Source organism: Ictalurus furcatus, chromosome 1 (assembly GCF_023375685.1).
Source record: "Ictalurus furcatus strain D&B chromosome 1, Billie_1.0, whole genome shotgun sequence".
Lineage (NCBI taxonomy): Eukaryota > Metazoa > Chordata > Actinopteri > Siluriformes > Ictaluridae > Ictalurus > Ictalurus furcatus.
In genome coordinates this window covers 30,618,532-30,637,592 of record NC_071255.1, presented here as the reverse complement: position 1 = coordinate 30,637,592, position 19,061 = coordinate 30,618,532, and the positions used below count along the sequence as shown (strand labels likewise).

General features: G+C 40.9%; 1 protein-coding gene across 5 annotated transcripts in view; it reads left to right on the top strand.

Moving 5' to 3' along the window:
- The window catches only part of pard3aa (par-3 family cell polarity regulator alpha, a), a 434,509-nt gene that overhangs the window by 227,017 nt on the left and 188,431 nt on the right, over positions 1–19,061 (top strand). For all 5 annotated transcript variants that reach the window (XM_053635967.1, XM_053635945.1, XM_053635955.1 and 2 more), the window contains exons 11-13: positions 64–192; positions 17,137–17,325; positions 17,425–17,595. In XM_053635967.1, coding sequence (XP_053491942.1) covers positions 64–192; positions 17,137–17,325; positions 17,425–17,595 — 489 coding nt within the window. The remainder of the gene's footprint in view (positions 1–63; positions 193–17,136; positions 17,326–17,424; positions 17,596–19,061) is intronic.

Below are 19,061 nucleotides of genomic sequence, written 5' to 3'. Positions count from 1 at the left end.
CTGTCAGTCTAAGAAACTCTGTTGGAGAGGTAATATTGTATGCGTGTGTGTGTGTGTGTGTAGGTGAACGGGGTGGATCTGAACGGGAAGACTCAGGAGGAGGTGGTGTCTCTTCTCCGCTCCACTCCAATGGAAGGCACCGTTAGTCTGCTGGTTGTCCGCCAGGAGGACGCCTTCCTGCCTCATGAAGTGGTAAAACACACACACACACACACACGCACCATATTTACTTCCTCACTTCTGCAGTCGACATTGTAAATGTAATCAGCTGCAGAATCACGCCTCTGGACCATTCGTTTGTCCACGCCTTCGCTTAACACTCTCGGGCTTGGCTCAGTTCATGTAAGCGTCTAGGAAGTTGCGTTTGGAATAACGAAGGTGAAAAGCATGTTATGTTGTGTTGAAATTACATGGTTTCACCCAGTCTGTCTTACCACTGTCTGAATGACAGGTGAGATATTTGAGTGCAGTCTAATTCACTCTGCCTTCCACAGAAAAGACTCCGAGACCCTGATGAGCATTAGAGGCAAATGAGTTCGGATGCAATGAAAATGCATATTCTACATACACTGATAATCTTCGTAGAGTGCATTGTAATGAAAAGAAGCTCAGAAAGCATTAGTGTGTGAAATGTCGCAGCTCACTCCCGCGCTCTCTTACAAACAAAGCATTTCTCTTTCAATCATATAAGGGGGGGAAAAAAGATAGATTTTCACTCTCTCCAATTCTTTGAAACTCTTGTGTTCTGTTTTTTTTCCCTTCTTTCTTGCCCTCCTTTTGTTTGTCATCTCCCTCTCCTTATCTTCATATCTCATTGCTTTCTTTTCCTTGCTATTCCAAAGTCCCTCTATCTCTCCTTCTTTTTGTCTCTTTGCTTATGGACCTTTTTTTTTTTTTTTCAGTCTATGATTTCCAAAGCTTTCTGTGTTTTCCTTTGAGAGAAACAGAAAGAAAGAGCGAGTTGGACGCTTCATTACTCTCATTGCCACATTAACATTCTGGGAGCTTTGGCTCTGCAACACCCTCAGTTCAGCTTTAAAGCATCTCAATAATCCATACCCTCATGTTCATAAAAATCAGATTAGTGAGACGTCATTCCACAGCTGAAGGTTATTGCAGACAAAGCAGAGCGGAGTGAGAGTGGCAGTTTATTTCATCTGTTGTTTTGAAATTGTAGAGAGACAGGCACTGAGTGGGTGGATGAGTGGATTTGGGTGAGATGGCTGGATGATGTGGTGGCATGTGGCGGGGGAGTCTTGTGCTTGTTGGCTGGAGGAATGGTGGAAACATTACTGCATCACTGCTTATGATCCAGAAAGTTCTAAATTAAGCTCAGTGCATTGTGGGAACTTCAGACGAGGGGAATATGGTTTGGAGCGGAGAGGTGAATGCTGTTGTTGGCTGTCGTCTGGTGAAAACATATCAGGAGAACAGCAGTTGACCTGCTCTTTTGTGGAGCCGGCAGAGATAAGCAATACATGACACTGTAATTAGCGTCTTTCCGACACAATGAGGCCGTCATCTCTTAATGGTGAGCGAAGCATTTTGTGATGTATAGGCACTAACAAGAACCATTTAATATGGACTACAGCCGGCAACCAATAAATAAAAGTAAGCAAGCGAGCGAGGAAGTAAGCAAACAAGCTCAAAATAACATAAAATGAATGCAATGGTGTGCAGGAATAAAAATTTTTAAAAAAAATAGGCAGTGTTAACTAATTATTTTCGTTTTTGCTAATTATCTTAATTATTTTCCTCCATCGGCTGCTCATATCAGCAAGCCCAGCTGAGCACCCTCTGGAATTGCTAGCTTTTTTGTTGTTATAATATTTCGTATTTTTGTTTTAATGGACACAGTGGAACATTGATATGATTAGGGGTCTTGACCTACTTTCTGAATTTTTCAGCTCATGGATCTTTATCCAGACATGCAGATTAGCTGAATATAAAAAGCGGCCTCGAGTGACATTTTTTCCCTGCACAGTAGTCAAACTTGGAACTCAACGCACGATTGGTCGATTCTACTGTCACATTGTAACTATATCAGTGATTAATTGGATGCCGTTGTCCAGCTCCAGAGGTCCTAACCTTGGCCTTATCTATCTCGCCAACACAGGAAAAAATATATTTAGGCATTTCTAGATTTCACATATTTTGTTTCCGTTCCCATAATGAAGTAAACAATATTGCTCGATACGATTTACCATTCTGTGTAATAAAAATAAGCTAAAATTGCAGATATACTGTAACATTTTTAGTTTGCACATATCTTCAGACCTTCTCTGAAAGCCTAATAGGGCTCAAGGGTTTCCTTTCGCCTTTCTCAGAATTGCATTAACAGGATCGCTCATGATATTTATTCACCTCTCGGCTTCTGCGCTGTGCATTCGATTAGCCTTCTCCTAAGCTCAAGGGGGTGTCGAGGCTTTGGGCAGATGCTCCTCAGCACAGGCAGTGACTTATTGAAAAAGGGTGTCGGCTCTAACCTTTACTCAAAGTGTGAGCAGGTCCACAGGGACACACTGAAAAATGAGCTCTGACGCCCGCACCCGGTCCTCACCATCTAAAGGAGGGGGGAAAAAGACAGAGAGAGAGAGAGAAGCTCCAGTGAACTCCAAAGAAGCTTGGATCAATGGAGCGCTGCCCTTGAAGAGGAGTTAAAGAGAGGTTGAAGGGAGGATTGGTTTCAGTCGAGGGGAGTGAGAGACCGGTGCAGTGAGGACACAGCCGGGTTGCGTTGGGGAATTTACACAAACACTCAAATCTTGGCTAAGTGAAGAGATGCTGATATGGTGTGATACTGTGTCCTGGTATTTATAGCAATCTGTTGCTGCAGTTTGCCTGCATGGATCAAGAGAAGATAAGAGAAGAATGAAGAGTGATATTTGCACTGCATGACTGAAATGCTCCTGGAAACACTCTTACATGCTAACCCAGTGTTTATCTTGTTCATTTCTTTCTCTTTTTTTTTCTGCACCCAATTTTCCTCACAATTTAGTCTTGGGCGATTTCTTCAGTTGCAGAATAGCTAATGAGGGGATGTGAGCGCTGGATTTTATTTTCTTCACATCATAGGGGAGTTAAACATGCTGTAGGAGGAGTGCTGTATGCTGTATACATGAGCAACTCTAAGCCTGTGATTGGCTACAGTCAGTCTAATGGACAGGAGAGTGAGGACTGACACGTTTCCCACTTGAAATTATGGCCAGTTAATTATATCTTGGGCTCCCGGCATCATCAAAACTCAAACTCGCCATCTTCCAATAGTGAAATCGTCTTTGCCATTTTAAGCCACTCTTCGATTTTTGTTAGTTTAAAGGATGTTAATTCACTTCATTTCCTGCCTGCCTCTTCTTTTATGGTACGTGAGCAGAGCATGTAGCTGCAGAGTTTCTGGAAAAGATGGAGATGAGTCAGAAAGAAGCCAGACAGGAGATCTTGGCTGGAAATAGATTTAAAGGCAACAGATGAGACATCTGGGATAAGGATCTGAGGCACTGAGGCATCAAAAATCTCTCCAGATTTAAAAAAAAAAAAAAAAAGCATCAGTCCAAAATACAAAACAAATCCAGGATAAGTGCATTCAGGGAAGGACTGTGGGAAAACAGACACATGGAACCAAATGAAGTAGCCATATACACACACACACACACACACACACACATATACTCCAAGGCCATGGCCGTACGTCTTTGAATTATTCATGTCCACAGAGGCAATTACCTAGCAGACTAATATGGCCCGCAGCACGATAGGAGGCAGAGCATTAAAACAACTCTCCATACAGTTCCATCGCGTAAACAAGAAAGCCACTATGGGCCGCCTGACCACTACTGGACATTTATCAGCACATTTTATCTTTCACCGTGCGCTGCCATGAATGCACGTCTGCCACTAAACCGCAGTGACGAGCGCACATCGCATATTGTCTTTCCCATGAATACACTCTCTGTCTTATCTGTTGCTGCCTCCTCTGAGAAATAAATCAGTCAATGTCATGCCTCAGCAAGCACTCTGGACAGAAGGATAAGACTGAAAAAGAAAAAAAAAAAGAAGTGAGAGAGTGAATCATTCCATGAGCATGGTTACCGAATGCTTATTGAAAGTGACAACACCCAGGTTTTCACCTGTTGAGTCGGAACTGGCAGCAACAAGCCGTCGCTACTAGACAGAGGTTGCCTCAGCCATGTCCGCTGTGTTCAGATCCGGTAATGAGCAAAAGCTCCACATGTATCTGTGCTTTTCATATCTGTTTGAATCTCTGTCAAACCTCAGATGCTTATTGCCCCTCATACCATGTTAAAAGAATAACATTGAGGATAGGACCAGGAGGGACATGTATGGGAGGAGGCCGTGTGACACAGCCGCTAGCGCGTGTCATAAACTCTCTCGGTTTAAAAGTTGTCCAGTTCTGCAGGAAAACCGTGCTCAAAGCAGGCTACGTCTCCAATCTAAACCTGTTTTTACATGCAAAACCGGCCGTCGCTAATTGCCTGAACTTTAATCAGCCACGCTTTCATTAGAACAAATACAAATAACACCTATCCAGCGTTCAAACCACTAGGGACAGCATCGCCGTTTTCCGTAAAGAATACATAGACGATGTGTATTGTATGCTTAATGGAAACGCAAAATAGATTAGCGAACTTTATTTCCGCAGATGTTGCACGTACTAAGAGGCAAGTTCAATTTAAAGCGTTGTTGAAACTGTGTTGCTGTGTGCCGCTATTTCCAGAAGAACGTCGTTCTCGTCTCTTCCTCATGTCATCTCGGGGAGTTTCCTCTAAGGATCTAAATATAAATCTACATACATATTTATATCGAGCCGCTTCGGGATGACGTCTGTTGTTCGAGGCGCTATACAAATAAAACTGAATTGAAAATTGAATGTAGAGGCATCTTACGTTTGCGCTAGGCTATTTTTAATCTTATGTTTATTTAGTGCAGGTTAGTGAGACAGGCTCCTGGATGCATTGCACAGATTTAAGATAAGATTTCCTCTCCCAACCCCCCCCACCCCCAAAACACTACTGATGCAATTCACGGACAGCTTGATAATAGGCTTATAACATGGATCAGGTATGTAGGAGAACATAAAATATGTGAGAACCCCTGATTCACCATCAAAAAAACCAAAAATATCAGTTATACTAATATCCTGATTCGTATGTGTTATAAAACCAGCCTTTTTACTATTTAACAGCACTTTATGATTGACAGTATGCTTTAAAAAAAAAAATCTTTATTCGGAAACACACAGCTGCACGGGATGTTTTCTCTCTTGCACATCTGCATCGTTGTTGCTTGTTAATCCCAACTATTTGTGCAACTCGATGAAATCGGCTGCAGGTCTGACGCAAAGCTGCTCGCCCGACCGTCGGATGACAGCGCGAACGGCGCATCATCTCAGTTCAGCACAGACTAGTAATTAAACACTGCATTAAAGTCCTTTTTATGATCAGATCGTGGTTGTCACAGATCCATTAGACGCCGGGGCTGCCAAGCAAAGAGAATCTTAATTGCGCAATTAATTTGAGCGTGCAATTCTACTGACAGTTGGATTTATGCTTTCCAGCGAGGCCAGCTTCAGACAAATGCCTGACAGTTTGTGCTTTAATAAGGGCCGTTGAGTGTCCCAGGCTTGCTTATTGAGCATGAGGACTAAGCCCTGCTGCTGGACCTGGTTAACATTTTCAAATCCCAGCTGTGACGTGCAGTTTATTGTGAAGGGAGCTCATCTCTTGTCCTGTCTCATATTAGTGAAGCATCTATTATTTCCATCAGTGGGGGAAGTGGGGTGTTCTTCCTGGGATGCTCCTGAAGTACAGGACAGTTCAGCAAGAGCTTTAGAAAGAAAGGCGGTCAGACAACATGACCGTTGTCAAATCATCGTCCATCCTTTTCATTGTGTCGACTTCACGGCGTTGCTGAAAAAAAAAATTCCTTCCACACGGTTATACAAATTCGGCAAAACCACTATGTGAACTTTAAAACAGTCCTCCTTTTTTGCAATATCCAGGTCATTTCATTAGACCTTTACACTGCATGCATTCCCAAATGGTAACAATTATTCACAGCAGATGATATCTTGCTTTCCTAAATATAACTTTATACACTAGAAACATGCGCGCACACAACCACAGTGTTTCTCAAGAGCCAAAAAAGAAAGGTCATGCCTTAACATTTATGGCCCTTGTCATTTCCTCTGTGCTGAATGCCTCCACTGAATGCGCTGGCCAAAAGGAGTAAAAGTGAGAACGACTTATTAAACTGTGAGCAGAGCACGAGGCTCACTCTTAACCCGGCTTTTATTGGAAGTATTGATGGAAGCACACTGAGGATAACTTTTCGAGGGTGCTAAGCTTAGGGAATTATTTATTAATATTGCCAGACCTGTAGAGTATTGACTGTGGTGTTGAAGTCTGTGGGCACACACTGCGCCATTTTTCACAGCCCGCTCATGTGGGTTAATAATGGACCCGTTTTATGTTCCCTGATTGAGTGAATAGTGACGCGATGAGGGGTTGGTTTTCGGATGAAGTTCGAGGTGATAGGCTTTTTTGTGTTTTTTCCTGGGTGTGTCTTTACGCTTCAGCCACTGTATTCTCTTCTGTCTCAGCTCTAACAATCTGGCTAGGTCCAATTCTACCCTGTCCTTTAGCTCACCTTAACATAATATGCACAGGAAGAGCCAGTAAGCTGTCCACAGTGTGATTTGAGACGAAAGTTAAGAAGAAAACTTAAGCGGATGTCGTCCGTGCTTGCGATGAGCCAGGTCAGACTCTGCAGTCACAGAGAGTTGTGTCTGCCCCCAGCTTTAATATAATTAGCTGTCTCAGAGAGTTATGCTTTTGAGTCGGCCGTTTTACAGTCAGGATGAGGTCATATTCAGCAAGTTTTGCTTACAGGGTGCAAAAAGTCCTCTTCTGTAGAACCAGCCGATGTCCTTCCCTTCAGGTGTCACGTCAGGCTGAGGGCAAACTGGGCTTTAGATTGCGAGGAGAAAACGGAGTGGAAATACCAGTGAACAGCAACAGGGAGAAGTGTCTTTTTGACAGTGTATGAATTCACATGGTGGAGAAGATGAGCTTTTTCACTCCACCTGAAAGATGGTGTGGGAACTGGAAGGCACCAAATTTAAATCTCTTCACAGTCGGTTTTCTTTATTGGAAATCCCGCAAGTCGTAAATTATAATAAAGGGGGTTCTTGCCTCCCTAACAGGGTACTATTTTGGATAGGGAAGCATTCAGTTGCATTGCTCTACATACAACCTTTAAGGGTTTCATCAGACGGACAACCAACAAATATTTAATGGTTCTCGGAAGAGAGGGCTGTTCAAAATGACAATTTTTATGATTGGATTTGAAATCCAGTGGTGTGTTATGAAAGGGCATCAGTGGCCACAAACTTGCATCAATGTGTTTGTGGAAGTGAAACACATTCCCGTTGTGGCTTAGTTACAGATTAAACATTTTCTTCCAGTTTAGCCACAGCCAAATTCTACCCGTCCCATGGTATCTACCAGCCTGAGAGGGCATATAAATACTACTATTACTACTCCTACTACTACTACTACTAATAATAATAATATAACAATAATATTTATTTATGTCCCACCTCTCCACAAGCCAAAGGACACTTTACACACCATATACATTTAATAGGACAGAGTACGTTAATATACATTTCAACAGACGTTACAATCTCAATTACAAAAGGGGGAATAAAACCTGAATCATTAATAGACAGATAATGCTCTGAGAAAAGATGTGTTTTAAGCTGAGATTTAAAGATGGAAATGGAGGAGATGTCACACAGGCTCTGAGCTAGAGACTTCCACCGTTTCGGTACAACTACACTGAAGGATCTCCCACCAAAAGTGGACAGACGGAATCTAGGGACAGACAACAATCTGGAATCAGCAGAACGAAGAGTGTGTGCCGGTGTGTATGGATGCAGCAGATCACATATATGACGAGGTGTCCGATCATTCAGACCTTTGCAAAGTTTAAAGCGTGATTCCTCAGAAGGCACACCTTTTGCGCAGCGTGTTATGCAGTGTCTCAAGGCAGCTGTACATGCTCAGAGGAGAGCGCTAACTTAGACTATTGTATTTCTTTTTTTTTTTTTTTAACAAAAAGAGCATTTGTGTAAGGTCTCTCTGGATAGTTAAGGGTGCTTAGATTCCTAAAGGCTTCTACTTGGAAACATTTCTGATGATAATTTGTTTTTAAAAAAAGTTCTATATAGAGCATTTAAGGGTTCCTGCGGAGGGAAAGTCCAAGAACACATAAGGGCTCTATATTTAAATTAATATATATTAAAAACAAAATTGTGTGGGGTATTTTTGGTATTCAAACTCCCCATCTCTGGATAATAAGGGTGGAACTAGAGCTGGGCGATATGATGGTATAATGTTAATATCATCAAATCATGTCACAAAATGCTTTCCTGAGATATTGTAAATATTGGGACAGCTTTGTGTATATATTCCTTAAAATATATATAATTTAAAAAAATTATTGATTTGATGATAAAAGTTGTGCTTGATCTTTAAAATAGTAAAATGTTAGACGTTTCCCCTGTCTCTTGGTGGTAAACATTTTTATTTTTCTATATTTTTTCAAACAGAAAATAAAATAATCGCGTGGTTTTCTTAAAAAAAAAAAAAAAAAAAAAAAAAAAAAAAAAACTCTATTAATATTAATTAATACTAAAATACTGTTGATCCATATTCATATTGTGTGTTGTAGAAATGTTTTCTAGAATTGTGATATGATGTATTTTACCACATCACTGACCCCTCGGTGAAACAGTAGGCCTTTGCTTCTTTTCAGAGGATGTCGAATTTAGAGTTAATATTCTTTATTGTGCAGTATGTGTTGATGGAGTTTTACTTTTTGCTGAAGTTGGAAGTGGTCTGAAAGCTCAGTTAAGGTTAAACTAAACCTAAATTGTCCTCGCAGAAGCATCTCCCAAACTCTTCCTCTCATCCAGAGTAGAGTAAAAGCATGTTACGTAATGTTTACCAGCAATCACTCGTACTTTCTTCTTCCTCTCTGATTGTTCCAGTGGTCAGTGCGACATTTTCAGGTTGGAGCACCAATCAAACCCCTCTTTCGTCTTCAGTATCTCTCATTGTCTGGTGTCCCTGCTGTGAAAATTACCCTCATACCCATCTGTTCCCCATGCTTGAGATGTTTAACTTCAATTGCCTGTCTTTTATTTTTTTTTTCTTTCCCTCCGCAATCTTCCCCTTGTTTTCTCTCCTTTTTCTCTGTCTATCCTTCTTTCTCGTTTAGACTTTCTCCGTTCCACAGTTTTGTAGACGAGCACCTGTATTGTTGATGATGGTTATTAGAGTTAGAAATGTGCCAAAAGTCGTGCCATGGTTCAAAGCGGATGAGCCAGGCGTTTTCAGTAATTAAGCCTACTGTTGCTAAGTGCACCGGAAGACAATGGCGCTTTGTTGACGACAATTTTTTTTTTTTTGTACACCAGTTTGGAGCTGCCACCTGTTTTCCTTTAGTACCTTTTTTTTTTTCCGGCAGCTGTGGCAGTAATTAGCTTCACTGCTGGCATGGCATTGTTGTTGAACACTGATAAACAAGTTGGTTTGAGCCATTTGGAGGGACATACATGGCCTGTTCTAGAAAGGCTCGTCCCGGACTGAGCACGTCTGAACCAGACAGGATGTACACAGGGCTGACTGTTATTACTTCCAAGATCATTTCAATTCAATTTTATTTGTACAGTATATACTTTCAACGATAGTTCGACAGCTCCAGGTATAGATTTTGATCCCTAATGAATGAGCCAGAGGTGACCGTGGCAAGGAAAAACTCCCTGAGAGGACGTGAGGAAGGCGAACTACACTCATTGTGCAGCTTGTTGAAGATCCAAAATGGCAATTTCCATAACAATTTCACCCTGCACCCTAATGTGCATGCTAACGTGCAAAGTATAAAAATGTGATGGCTTTAAAAATAGAAATACCTGATTGTGCTTTTAAAATGGTAATCATGACCTAGTCATGCTCGTTCAGGAATAATGTGAGAATTACTTCGACTATAAGGACTTCTCTGATTAGTCAATGTTAACAGGTCTGTGACCTTTAAGCTTTCCTTCCCAACACTCATCCACCCCCCCTTTCACCTAATTTCTCTCACCCTCTCTCTCTAGGCTAATTGTACCTGAAAGCTGGAAATCCTCATTAGTCCGAGGTGTTTTATATGCACTTTTTTTTTTTTTTTTTTTTTTATCAGCGCTCGTCTGGAAAGAAGCAGAGGGAAAGGAAATTCATGATGTTAAACTACTCATCATGCGCAAAACCCTCTTTGCAATTATATACTTGACTGATTTCTTTTATGCACTTAAATTTATTTCCAGTGACCTTTATGTCTTTACCCCATTCAGACGAGAGAGCAGATGAAACACTGCTAATTGGTTCAGGCGTGGATGTGTAGGAAAACTCCTGAGAGGTTGTGTGAAAGAGAAACAATGTGCTTTTCCATTTCAACTTATTTTCTTTCTTTCTTTCCGTCTTTCTTTGTCCGTCTGCTTGTGCATCTCTGAGTGTTTTTACGGTACGCTATCTCTCAGAGGTTTCATTTATTTTGAATTGTTCCAACACGCGCAGCCTAATCCAACTTGGTCCATGAAAACAATGGCATGTAATGAATGCATCCAATCCTGTCTGATTATAAATGAATTCATTACTCCACTGCACAGTAGTGTGTGACAGGTGGATTCTTTATTGTTTACCGTGTGTGTAAATGGAATGTGCACTTTCAGTCTGATTGCCAGTGAAAGTGAGCGTACCTTTTTATATATACACGGTGGAGTCCAAAAGTCTGAGACCACATTTGAAAATGTTTATTTTTTTTCATTTCAAATAGGAAATCAACAAAAGGTTTTGGAATTTCGAAAGATTTGAAACAACAACAAAAAAACGTAAACGTTCGATGTCTTGCAATTGTAATATTGAAGATTCTGCACTATTTCTAGGTCACTATTTAAATATAAGCAGTTTAAGGACATTGTCTGTTAAACGCTTTGTACAAAAGGTCTGATTGTCTTCACGTCTGTTGAAGTGTGTGTTCTGACGACACTTTGATGGATTTGATCTAAAATGGATCATAAGGTTTTACAAACTTACAGTACGGCGTCCATACCGGCTCGAGTTCACACCGTCATTAAAGCAAAAAGGGGACATACCAAATAGTGAGAAACTCTGAAATTTATGTAAATATTTCAGAGATTATACTCGTCACTCAAGTTTGTTTGTTTTTTTTTTGTTTTTTTTAATGTGTTAAATTTAATTTGTAATGAAAATTGTTGTATTAAATTAGAATATAATGCAAAATACAAGGATTTTCACTCGTGCTCTCGGACGCTTGGATCCCACTGTATATAGAAATGTGTAGCTTTGCATTTCTCTTTTTAAAAAGCTGTGTAGTGGAGGATTTTATAAAGAACTGGTACAGGAAAGTCCAAAAATTAGTCAAGGGATCGCGTTTCCATTCATATTCACTCCCTTGACACACAGACTTAATGATTCTGACACTGACGAGCCTTATAGATGCCTGTGTATACTCTTGTCTTATCATCGACAAAATCACACTTAAGGAGATGAAACGTAAGACGTGCGTTAGATTTAGGTTTGCTTTCTTTGGCTATATGTATATAGTTAAGTGTTCATTAATGATGAAGACGTATTCTCCTGTGTCCACACTAGGGATTGCGTCTAACCTGTGGAATGTTTGGGGGAGTTATAATTTTCAGTTGCCATGGAGGTGCTGGCAATGACAGCACATCGGTCTGAACCTCTGCTCCTCTCTTTAGAAACTCCAGATTTAGCTTTCCTGACTCAAAAGCATTATTCAGCTCTGAAGCTTGGACCAGCATCAGGCCCTGTCCCAGATCTGACTTGCTGATCTGATGGGGTGTGTGGTGGTGGTCTGGGAAAACCCTACACGTGGTCAAACCTGACGTTTTCTATTTAAAAATTCTAAAACATAGGGGCTTTCCTGAACTAAAGTGTGTCACTCTTAAATGTATTATTTCTGGGTTTCCCCCAAAACTGAAACAAAACGAGAGAATAGCATTTAACAGTTCCTTTCCAGTTTCACTGAAAAACATGTATTATGTAATATACAGTTGTAGGCTAAAGTTTGGGCACCCCACCTCCAGATTACATAACCACTGAAGCAAACTTTAGTTTAAAAAGAAAATTACACACACGCACACACATATATATATATATATATATATATATATATATATATATATATATATATATATATATATATATATATATATAATAATATGCAAATATTAATGCACAGTTACTTTATATTTGATGAACGTAAACAATTGAAAAAACATTAAAATGTAGTTGTGCCATGTGCAAAAGTTTGTACACCTTTATTCATAGTCTCCAGAGGAGTAGCATTTATTTTGTGTGTGTGTAAAAAAAAAATACATAAATAAATAAATAAAAAGGGCAGATAACATTTATGTAAGGAATAAGACAACAAGGCATGGTGTTGTAGAAAAATAATCCATACCACAATGTTGTAATGCATAACCAACTTGAAATACATTATTTTCCAAACGCTGAAGTGTTGTTCTTATTCCACAGAGATTGGCAAACAGTTACAATTTTTTTTTGTTTTGTTTTTTTTAGAAAATTTTTATTACAATTACAGTCTTTTAATGCTTTAAACAGTTTATATTTAGTTCTTTGTAAAAATAACATCATTTTTTAATCCATTTTATTAGCATTAGATTATATGGAGCATATGCCATGTGGACTGTATGAGCTGTTACTGTAGGAACGATAGCATTTTAGACCGAGTGCATCGATATAAACCCATTTACGTTACAGCCAGAAAGTCAGAGTAAAGAGTGGAAAATGAATTCTCACCTTCTGATTTGTGAATTCAGCTGTGCTGTGGTATAAAAGTTATTATAAATTGTTATAGCTTCATTATAAACTAATATGACGTTGTATACCAATTTCAAAACATCACGCCAAAGCTATATATGGCTATATATGTATATATTTGTGTGTGTGTGTGTCCTCATGCATTGTGACATTTTATTTTCGTCATACCGCCACACTGTTCACTTCTAGTGTCACCCCTAGATACGTTACACTGCCCCCTTCCCCCAAAATCCTGCATGATGCCTTAATGTCGTCATCCTTGAAAACGAGTGTTAGTCATGACACTTTAAATATCATCCAGTCCTATAACCACATATGACACCTGACAAACAGAGTAGCATTGCTCCTGAATCCTCTCTCCAGAGTCATTGACAAAAACCAGGCATGGCGGACAAAGAGCAAAATCAATGCCTCGCCGGAGAAAGACAGACGACATTCAGGTGTGTGAACATGCAGTCGCTTTTGACATCTGAATGCTAGAGGAAAAAAAAAAAAAAAACTCCTGCGTGTGTGTGTGTGAGTGAATGAGTGAGAACGGTATGCTAATGAGGGGAGGATGGCAGGCTCTCTGCCTCCACCTGTCCCCTCCTCTGCTACCTGAGTCCAGCTATTGTCTGAGGAGAACCGTCTGCGTTGCCATGACAACTGTAGTGGAATGAGATATGGCAAAGTATGGGTTAAAATGAACTCTGGAGCTCTGCTGCATTCTAATAACTCGACTGCCTCTCAAGCTTCCTTGCACGCTGCAGCTGCATTGGCTAGACAATTGGCATTCTCCAGCATGCTGTGCGTTTTGTGTGCATGTGTAGCGCTTCAGTATTTGTGTCTATAAGGAGGCATGAAATGAATTGGTGGTCCTGCATTATATTTGAGCAAGATTATAGCTAAGATATATACATCTCTGAGAGCAATGGCAGAGAAAGGCTAATGCTCAATTAAAAGTTATAGCTCCAGCATTGCTGACAGTAGTTTACAGTGGACACTGCAAAATGCTGTCGAGACCCCAGTTATGTGAAGGCACTGGAAACTAACATTTGCTTTACATCAGTTTGATGGGTAATTATTTTGCGTAGGAGATAATGGTGTAATTTGTTACTCTGACAGAACATCCTTTTAAACTGTAGCAGTATGTGTAGTGGCCTGGGAGCAGCCTTCACATGTGCCGATTTTCACATTTTCTACTATGTATAGTTGTGAAACTGAAATTGGTGTCTTTTCTGCATATATGACAAGTAATGTTAAAGTCTGGTTAGCCCCCACCCACCCATCCCCCCCATCCATCCCCCCCCCGTGCACCCACACCCAAAAACAAAGAGATTCCTAACCTCCATGTACATTTATAACCTAATCTACTAAAGGAAAAACAACATTACTGGCTCTGTTTGGATGACATGATGGCGCAGGAGCATCCCAGACATTTTGATAGCCGATATTCAATCACAAAATGGACCGATTTAGGCGCATGTCCATTTCACTATGGCACACATGTAGCGTACCAACAACTGAATCAAATCGTGAGAAAAGCACGCTTAGCTTGCAAGGTTTTAGATGTGCAAGCAGACTGATTCATTAAACTGGCTCCTTACCCAACATGATCTTTACAGGCAGATAGCCAAGACAAGGTTTGAAAGCAGCCTAAAAATGATTTCCATCTTGTTTTGGTAGAATATATTTATACACTTTGACATGAAGTAGAAATGTCAAAATAGATTATTGGCAGAGAAACTTGGTTAAAAACCAGAGTTTTCATCGTTTTTAATTGTTTCCAGAATTCAGACACAGCGACATTGCCCAGACCATTACACGCATAATAAATGCAATATAGCTAACTACATATGTGGCCAAAAGTTTGTGGACACCTTGACGTTACACCCATATGTGGTTCTTCCCCAAACTGTTGCCACAAAGTTGGAAGCACACAACTGTCTAGGATGTCTTTGTATGCTGTAGTGTTATAATTTCCCTTCACTGGAACTAAGTGGTCCAGACCTGTTCCAGCATGACAATGCCCCTGTATACAAAGCGAGCTCTATAAAGACATGGCTTGTCAAGGTTGGAGTGGGAGAACTCGAGTGTCCTGCAAAGAGCCCTGACCTCAACCCCACTGTGAACACCTTTGGGATGAACAGGAACACCGTCTGCACCCCAGACCTCCTCGTGCTACATCAGTGCCCGATTTCACTAATGCTCTTGTAGCTGAATTAACACACAATGATCCCCTCAGCCACGCTCCAAAACCTAGTGTAAAGCCTTCCCATGTATTGGTCAGTTTCAGTCAATTTCAGATTATGATGGTGCTCCTGAATGACCTGTGCAACCAACATATTACTTCTTTAGCTCTTTTAGTCTTCAGTTACTGAAGACACTTGCAGTATAGCCACTGGTCTAAGGACTTCCAGAATGATCTGTTGGAAATCATTATCTCCAGTGTTGGCCAAACCTGGTGTGTGAGGATTCACTTCTACTTGGATGAACAAAATATAAACACAGCATAACCTGGAACTCAAGTCTAAAAAAAAAAAAAAACAGGCTCTCTCTCTCTCTCTCTCAATCTCTCTCCCGCTCTCTCACTCTCTCGCTCTCTCTCCTTTAAACAAAATAATTGTCACCTAATCGTAAATATAGTTTGCTGACCTAAAAAGTGTACATGGACATCTTTTCAAGTCGTGTTTACAGTTGGATTAGAAATATTTCAGATGGTTTTAATGGTCAGTGATGGGTAGTTCTTAGATTGTTTTTACACTTGCTTTTTCTTTTTGGGACTCGGGTCATTTGCCCTGAGAGTTCAGTGTTTTTGGTGAAATATGAAAGCTTTTTTCGAGCCTCGGATCAGTCCAGAGAAACAAACCTGGTCCTCTTGAAAATGTTGGACTTCCACTGAACTGTGACATCACCTGCATGAGGTGTGAAAACCATCCGTGCATAGTGCTGAGCTGTATACCGAGTAACGTTATTAGATCACAAGTTTCATAGTGATGAGGATTATGCGTTCTTATGCTCAGCAGAGGAGATAGAATGCGTTATTGAGGTATTAAGCAGATGCTCATTGTACTTTAATTCGCTCACTTTTCTGGTGCATGTGTTTGCACTGAGAGCGTCATGGAAAATGCGTGACTCGTACCATATATCTTCTTTCATATATGTCGGTACCGAAATAAATAAATAAAATCAGGAAAAACATCAAATAAATCAACTTTGTGCCTACCATTTGCAAACCTTCATGCACAAACGTGACATCTGGACTTGCACAATCGAGTCACAGCTTTCTATGTGGAAGCAAATTCTATGTGATTGAACCCGTCTCCCAAACAAACCCACAGTGGGTCCTGGGTGTGGGCTCATGTATTCAGGCCATGTGTGAAAACACCCCCAGTTGTCACTGATTAGATTATAGACTCTGGCTTACGCTTCTAACCATTGATGTGGGGAAATGTTAAGAAAACACCAAAATAGATGAGTCTAGCTAGCATAAGTGGGCATTAGTGATACACTTGAACACCAAGAGTTCATAATTAGGAGGTCACAAGTGAGAATGGGGCCAGTCGAAGAGCAGGTAAAAGCAGCATGAAAACACTGGTGCCTACACACCTCAACGATTTATGACACTTGGTTTACGCCTACTGATTTTGAACGTGTTTGACCTTTTGCTTCCAAGCAGCATTCAAAAACGGAGCATTAGACTAATGTCAGTTTTCGTTTCACGTAAAACAACATTACTAGATACATATCTTATGCGGATATCCTACTCCAGTCTGAAAGTGTGATTAGAAATGCAGCAATAGTTCAAAATAGACGTGTGGAGTGTGTTATACAGTAGATTTCTCATTTCTCTGGTTGCAAGTGTGACATTAGTGACAACGGCACTACGATGGAAACGGACTCGGAACTGTAGCCTGCAGCTAGAGGCTAAAGTTCCTTTGCTTGAGTTCCTCAGTAGAAATCGCATCCATTGTGAGCAGCCTTGTGTGCAGTATGATCCATTTGTCATAAACTAACAGCAGCCTGAATGGTTTGCGCTACACATGAATTATGGACTATTGTACCTTCAGGAACATTCTTCTTTTCTGTCGTGCTTAATGTGCTCTCAGGAGTTATAAACGTACACTTTGTTTTAATATGTTTCTCAAGCGGGATATTATGTTTAAGACATTTCTCTTTCCCCCGTTCCGTCTCTCCACCATCGTAGAAAGCGGAGGATGATGACTTGGTGCTTACTCCCGATGGAACGCGGGAGTTCTTGACCTTTGAGATTCCTCTAAATGATTCGGGTTCAGCTGGGTTAGGCGTCAGCGTAAAGGGCAACCGCTCCAAAGAGAACCATGCCGACCTGGGCATCTTCGTTAAGTCCATCATCAACGGAGGAGCTGCCTGCAAGGCAAGTATCATCTCTCTGAATTGGTGCTTGCACTTTCTTTTGTGTCTTTACTGGAAATAATACCAATCGACTAATCACGTTACTACTCCGTCTTGTCAGGATGGCCGCTTGAGGGTGAACGACCAGTTGGTAGCCGTGAATGGAGAATCGCTGCTGGGAAAGACCAACCAGGAAGCAATGGAGACTCTACGCAAGTCCATGTCTATTGAGAGCAATAAAAGAGGCTTGATCCAACTCATCGTGGCCAGGATGGTGAATGGGAGGAATGAGGTGAGTGTTTCACCCATATTATCATCCATCACTGAACCAAAAATATTGTGACTGGCAGCAGTGATCAGCAGTGGCGTCAGAAGCACAGCCAGTTCGTGTCTACACGCGTTAGTGTTTATGTGTTAGTGTTAGTGCCAATGGTTTTGGGACAGAGCTCTGTTTATGATGCTTCACCGTGTCTGACTGACAGACAGAGTCCCGCGCTATGCACAGAGTGTGACTGCAGGAAAAGTGAATTAGACTGAGGAGTTCTTATCAGGTCAGAGCAGGGCTGAGCGAGAGAGTGAGAGAGGCGAGGCGGAGGATCGAAAGCAATTCTGCTTCTGAAAATGCTCACACTGATCTGCGCCGATAAAGCATGGGTCTATGAAATATCAACTGTTATTTTCCTTTCTCTCTCTCTCTTCCTTTTTTTCTTCTTTTCCTCACTCTTTCCTCCTTTTGCTGTTTTTTTTATTTTTTATAAAGTATTTTAGATTAGGGGTAGGATGCCTAATCTGCCGTCAGAAAAGTTCCAAGTAAATAGTAAAAAGAGTTACTGTTACCACTATGATGTTGATTATTTTCCTATAACGGCATGCTCCTAAGTGTGGCCCTACTGTCAGTGCTGTGCTGACCAATCAGATTTGAGAATTCAACAGCATGGTGGTATAGTGTATATATTCTGCAAGTGTGAATGAATGTGTTATATTTTGTGAATCTTAGATGTTTTGTGCTACATTAGTAAATGTAGTGCAGGTTTTGAGAAACACATGTAGTCTTGAACTGCGTGTGTTTGTGTTGCGTGCTGGCACCACTGGTGACACACACACACACACTAAAGCATTCACACGTTCTTCACACATGGACACAAGCACACACACACGTACACACACACTTACAGGCATGTTGCTTGCTCTAATTCAGGTCTGTTTACTGGTAGGTTGGATTTGATTGATACCTCTTGCTGCCAGCACTTTAAGGACTGGACCTCATGCTGTTTCTCTGTTTCATCACACACACACTCATGCACATACACTTCCTTTTATTTTTTAAGAGCAAGGTCACCCGTCCCCTCCAGAGCTGCCAAGATACAAGGTCACTTCTTATCTGTCCATCGGATGGTTGTTGGGTTGTTTGGTGCTTTGGCCTGGACCCCTGCTGATTAGAAGAGAGAAACACAGTGAGGCTGTAATGAGACAGAGAAAAGGGTGAAGGAGAGAGAGAGAGTAGAAAAGTGAGAAAGGTGGATACTGAAAGAAAGTGGAAAGCAGCAAGGGAAAGATTGTCATAGTGGATTGCCTCGAGTGAAACATGGACATAGAGAAATAGAAAGAGAGAGCGATTGCAAAGGAACAGTGAATTGCCTGTGGGTTTTTTTTTGCTTTTGTGAGATGAGAACTAGTTTGCCACAATTTCAGGAGGCCTACATCCATCAATGCTGTCGAGTTTGTAATATTCAAATGTATTGTAATATTAATGAGCCT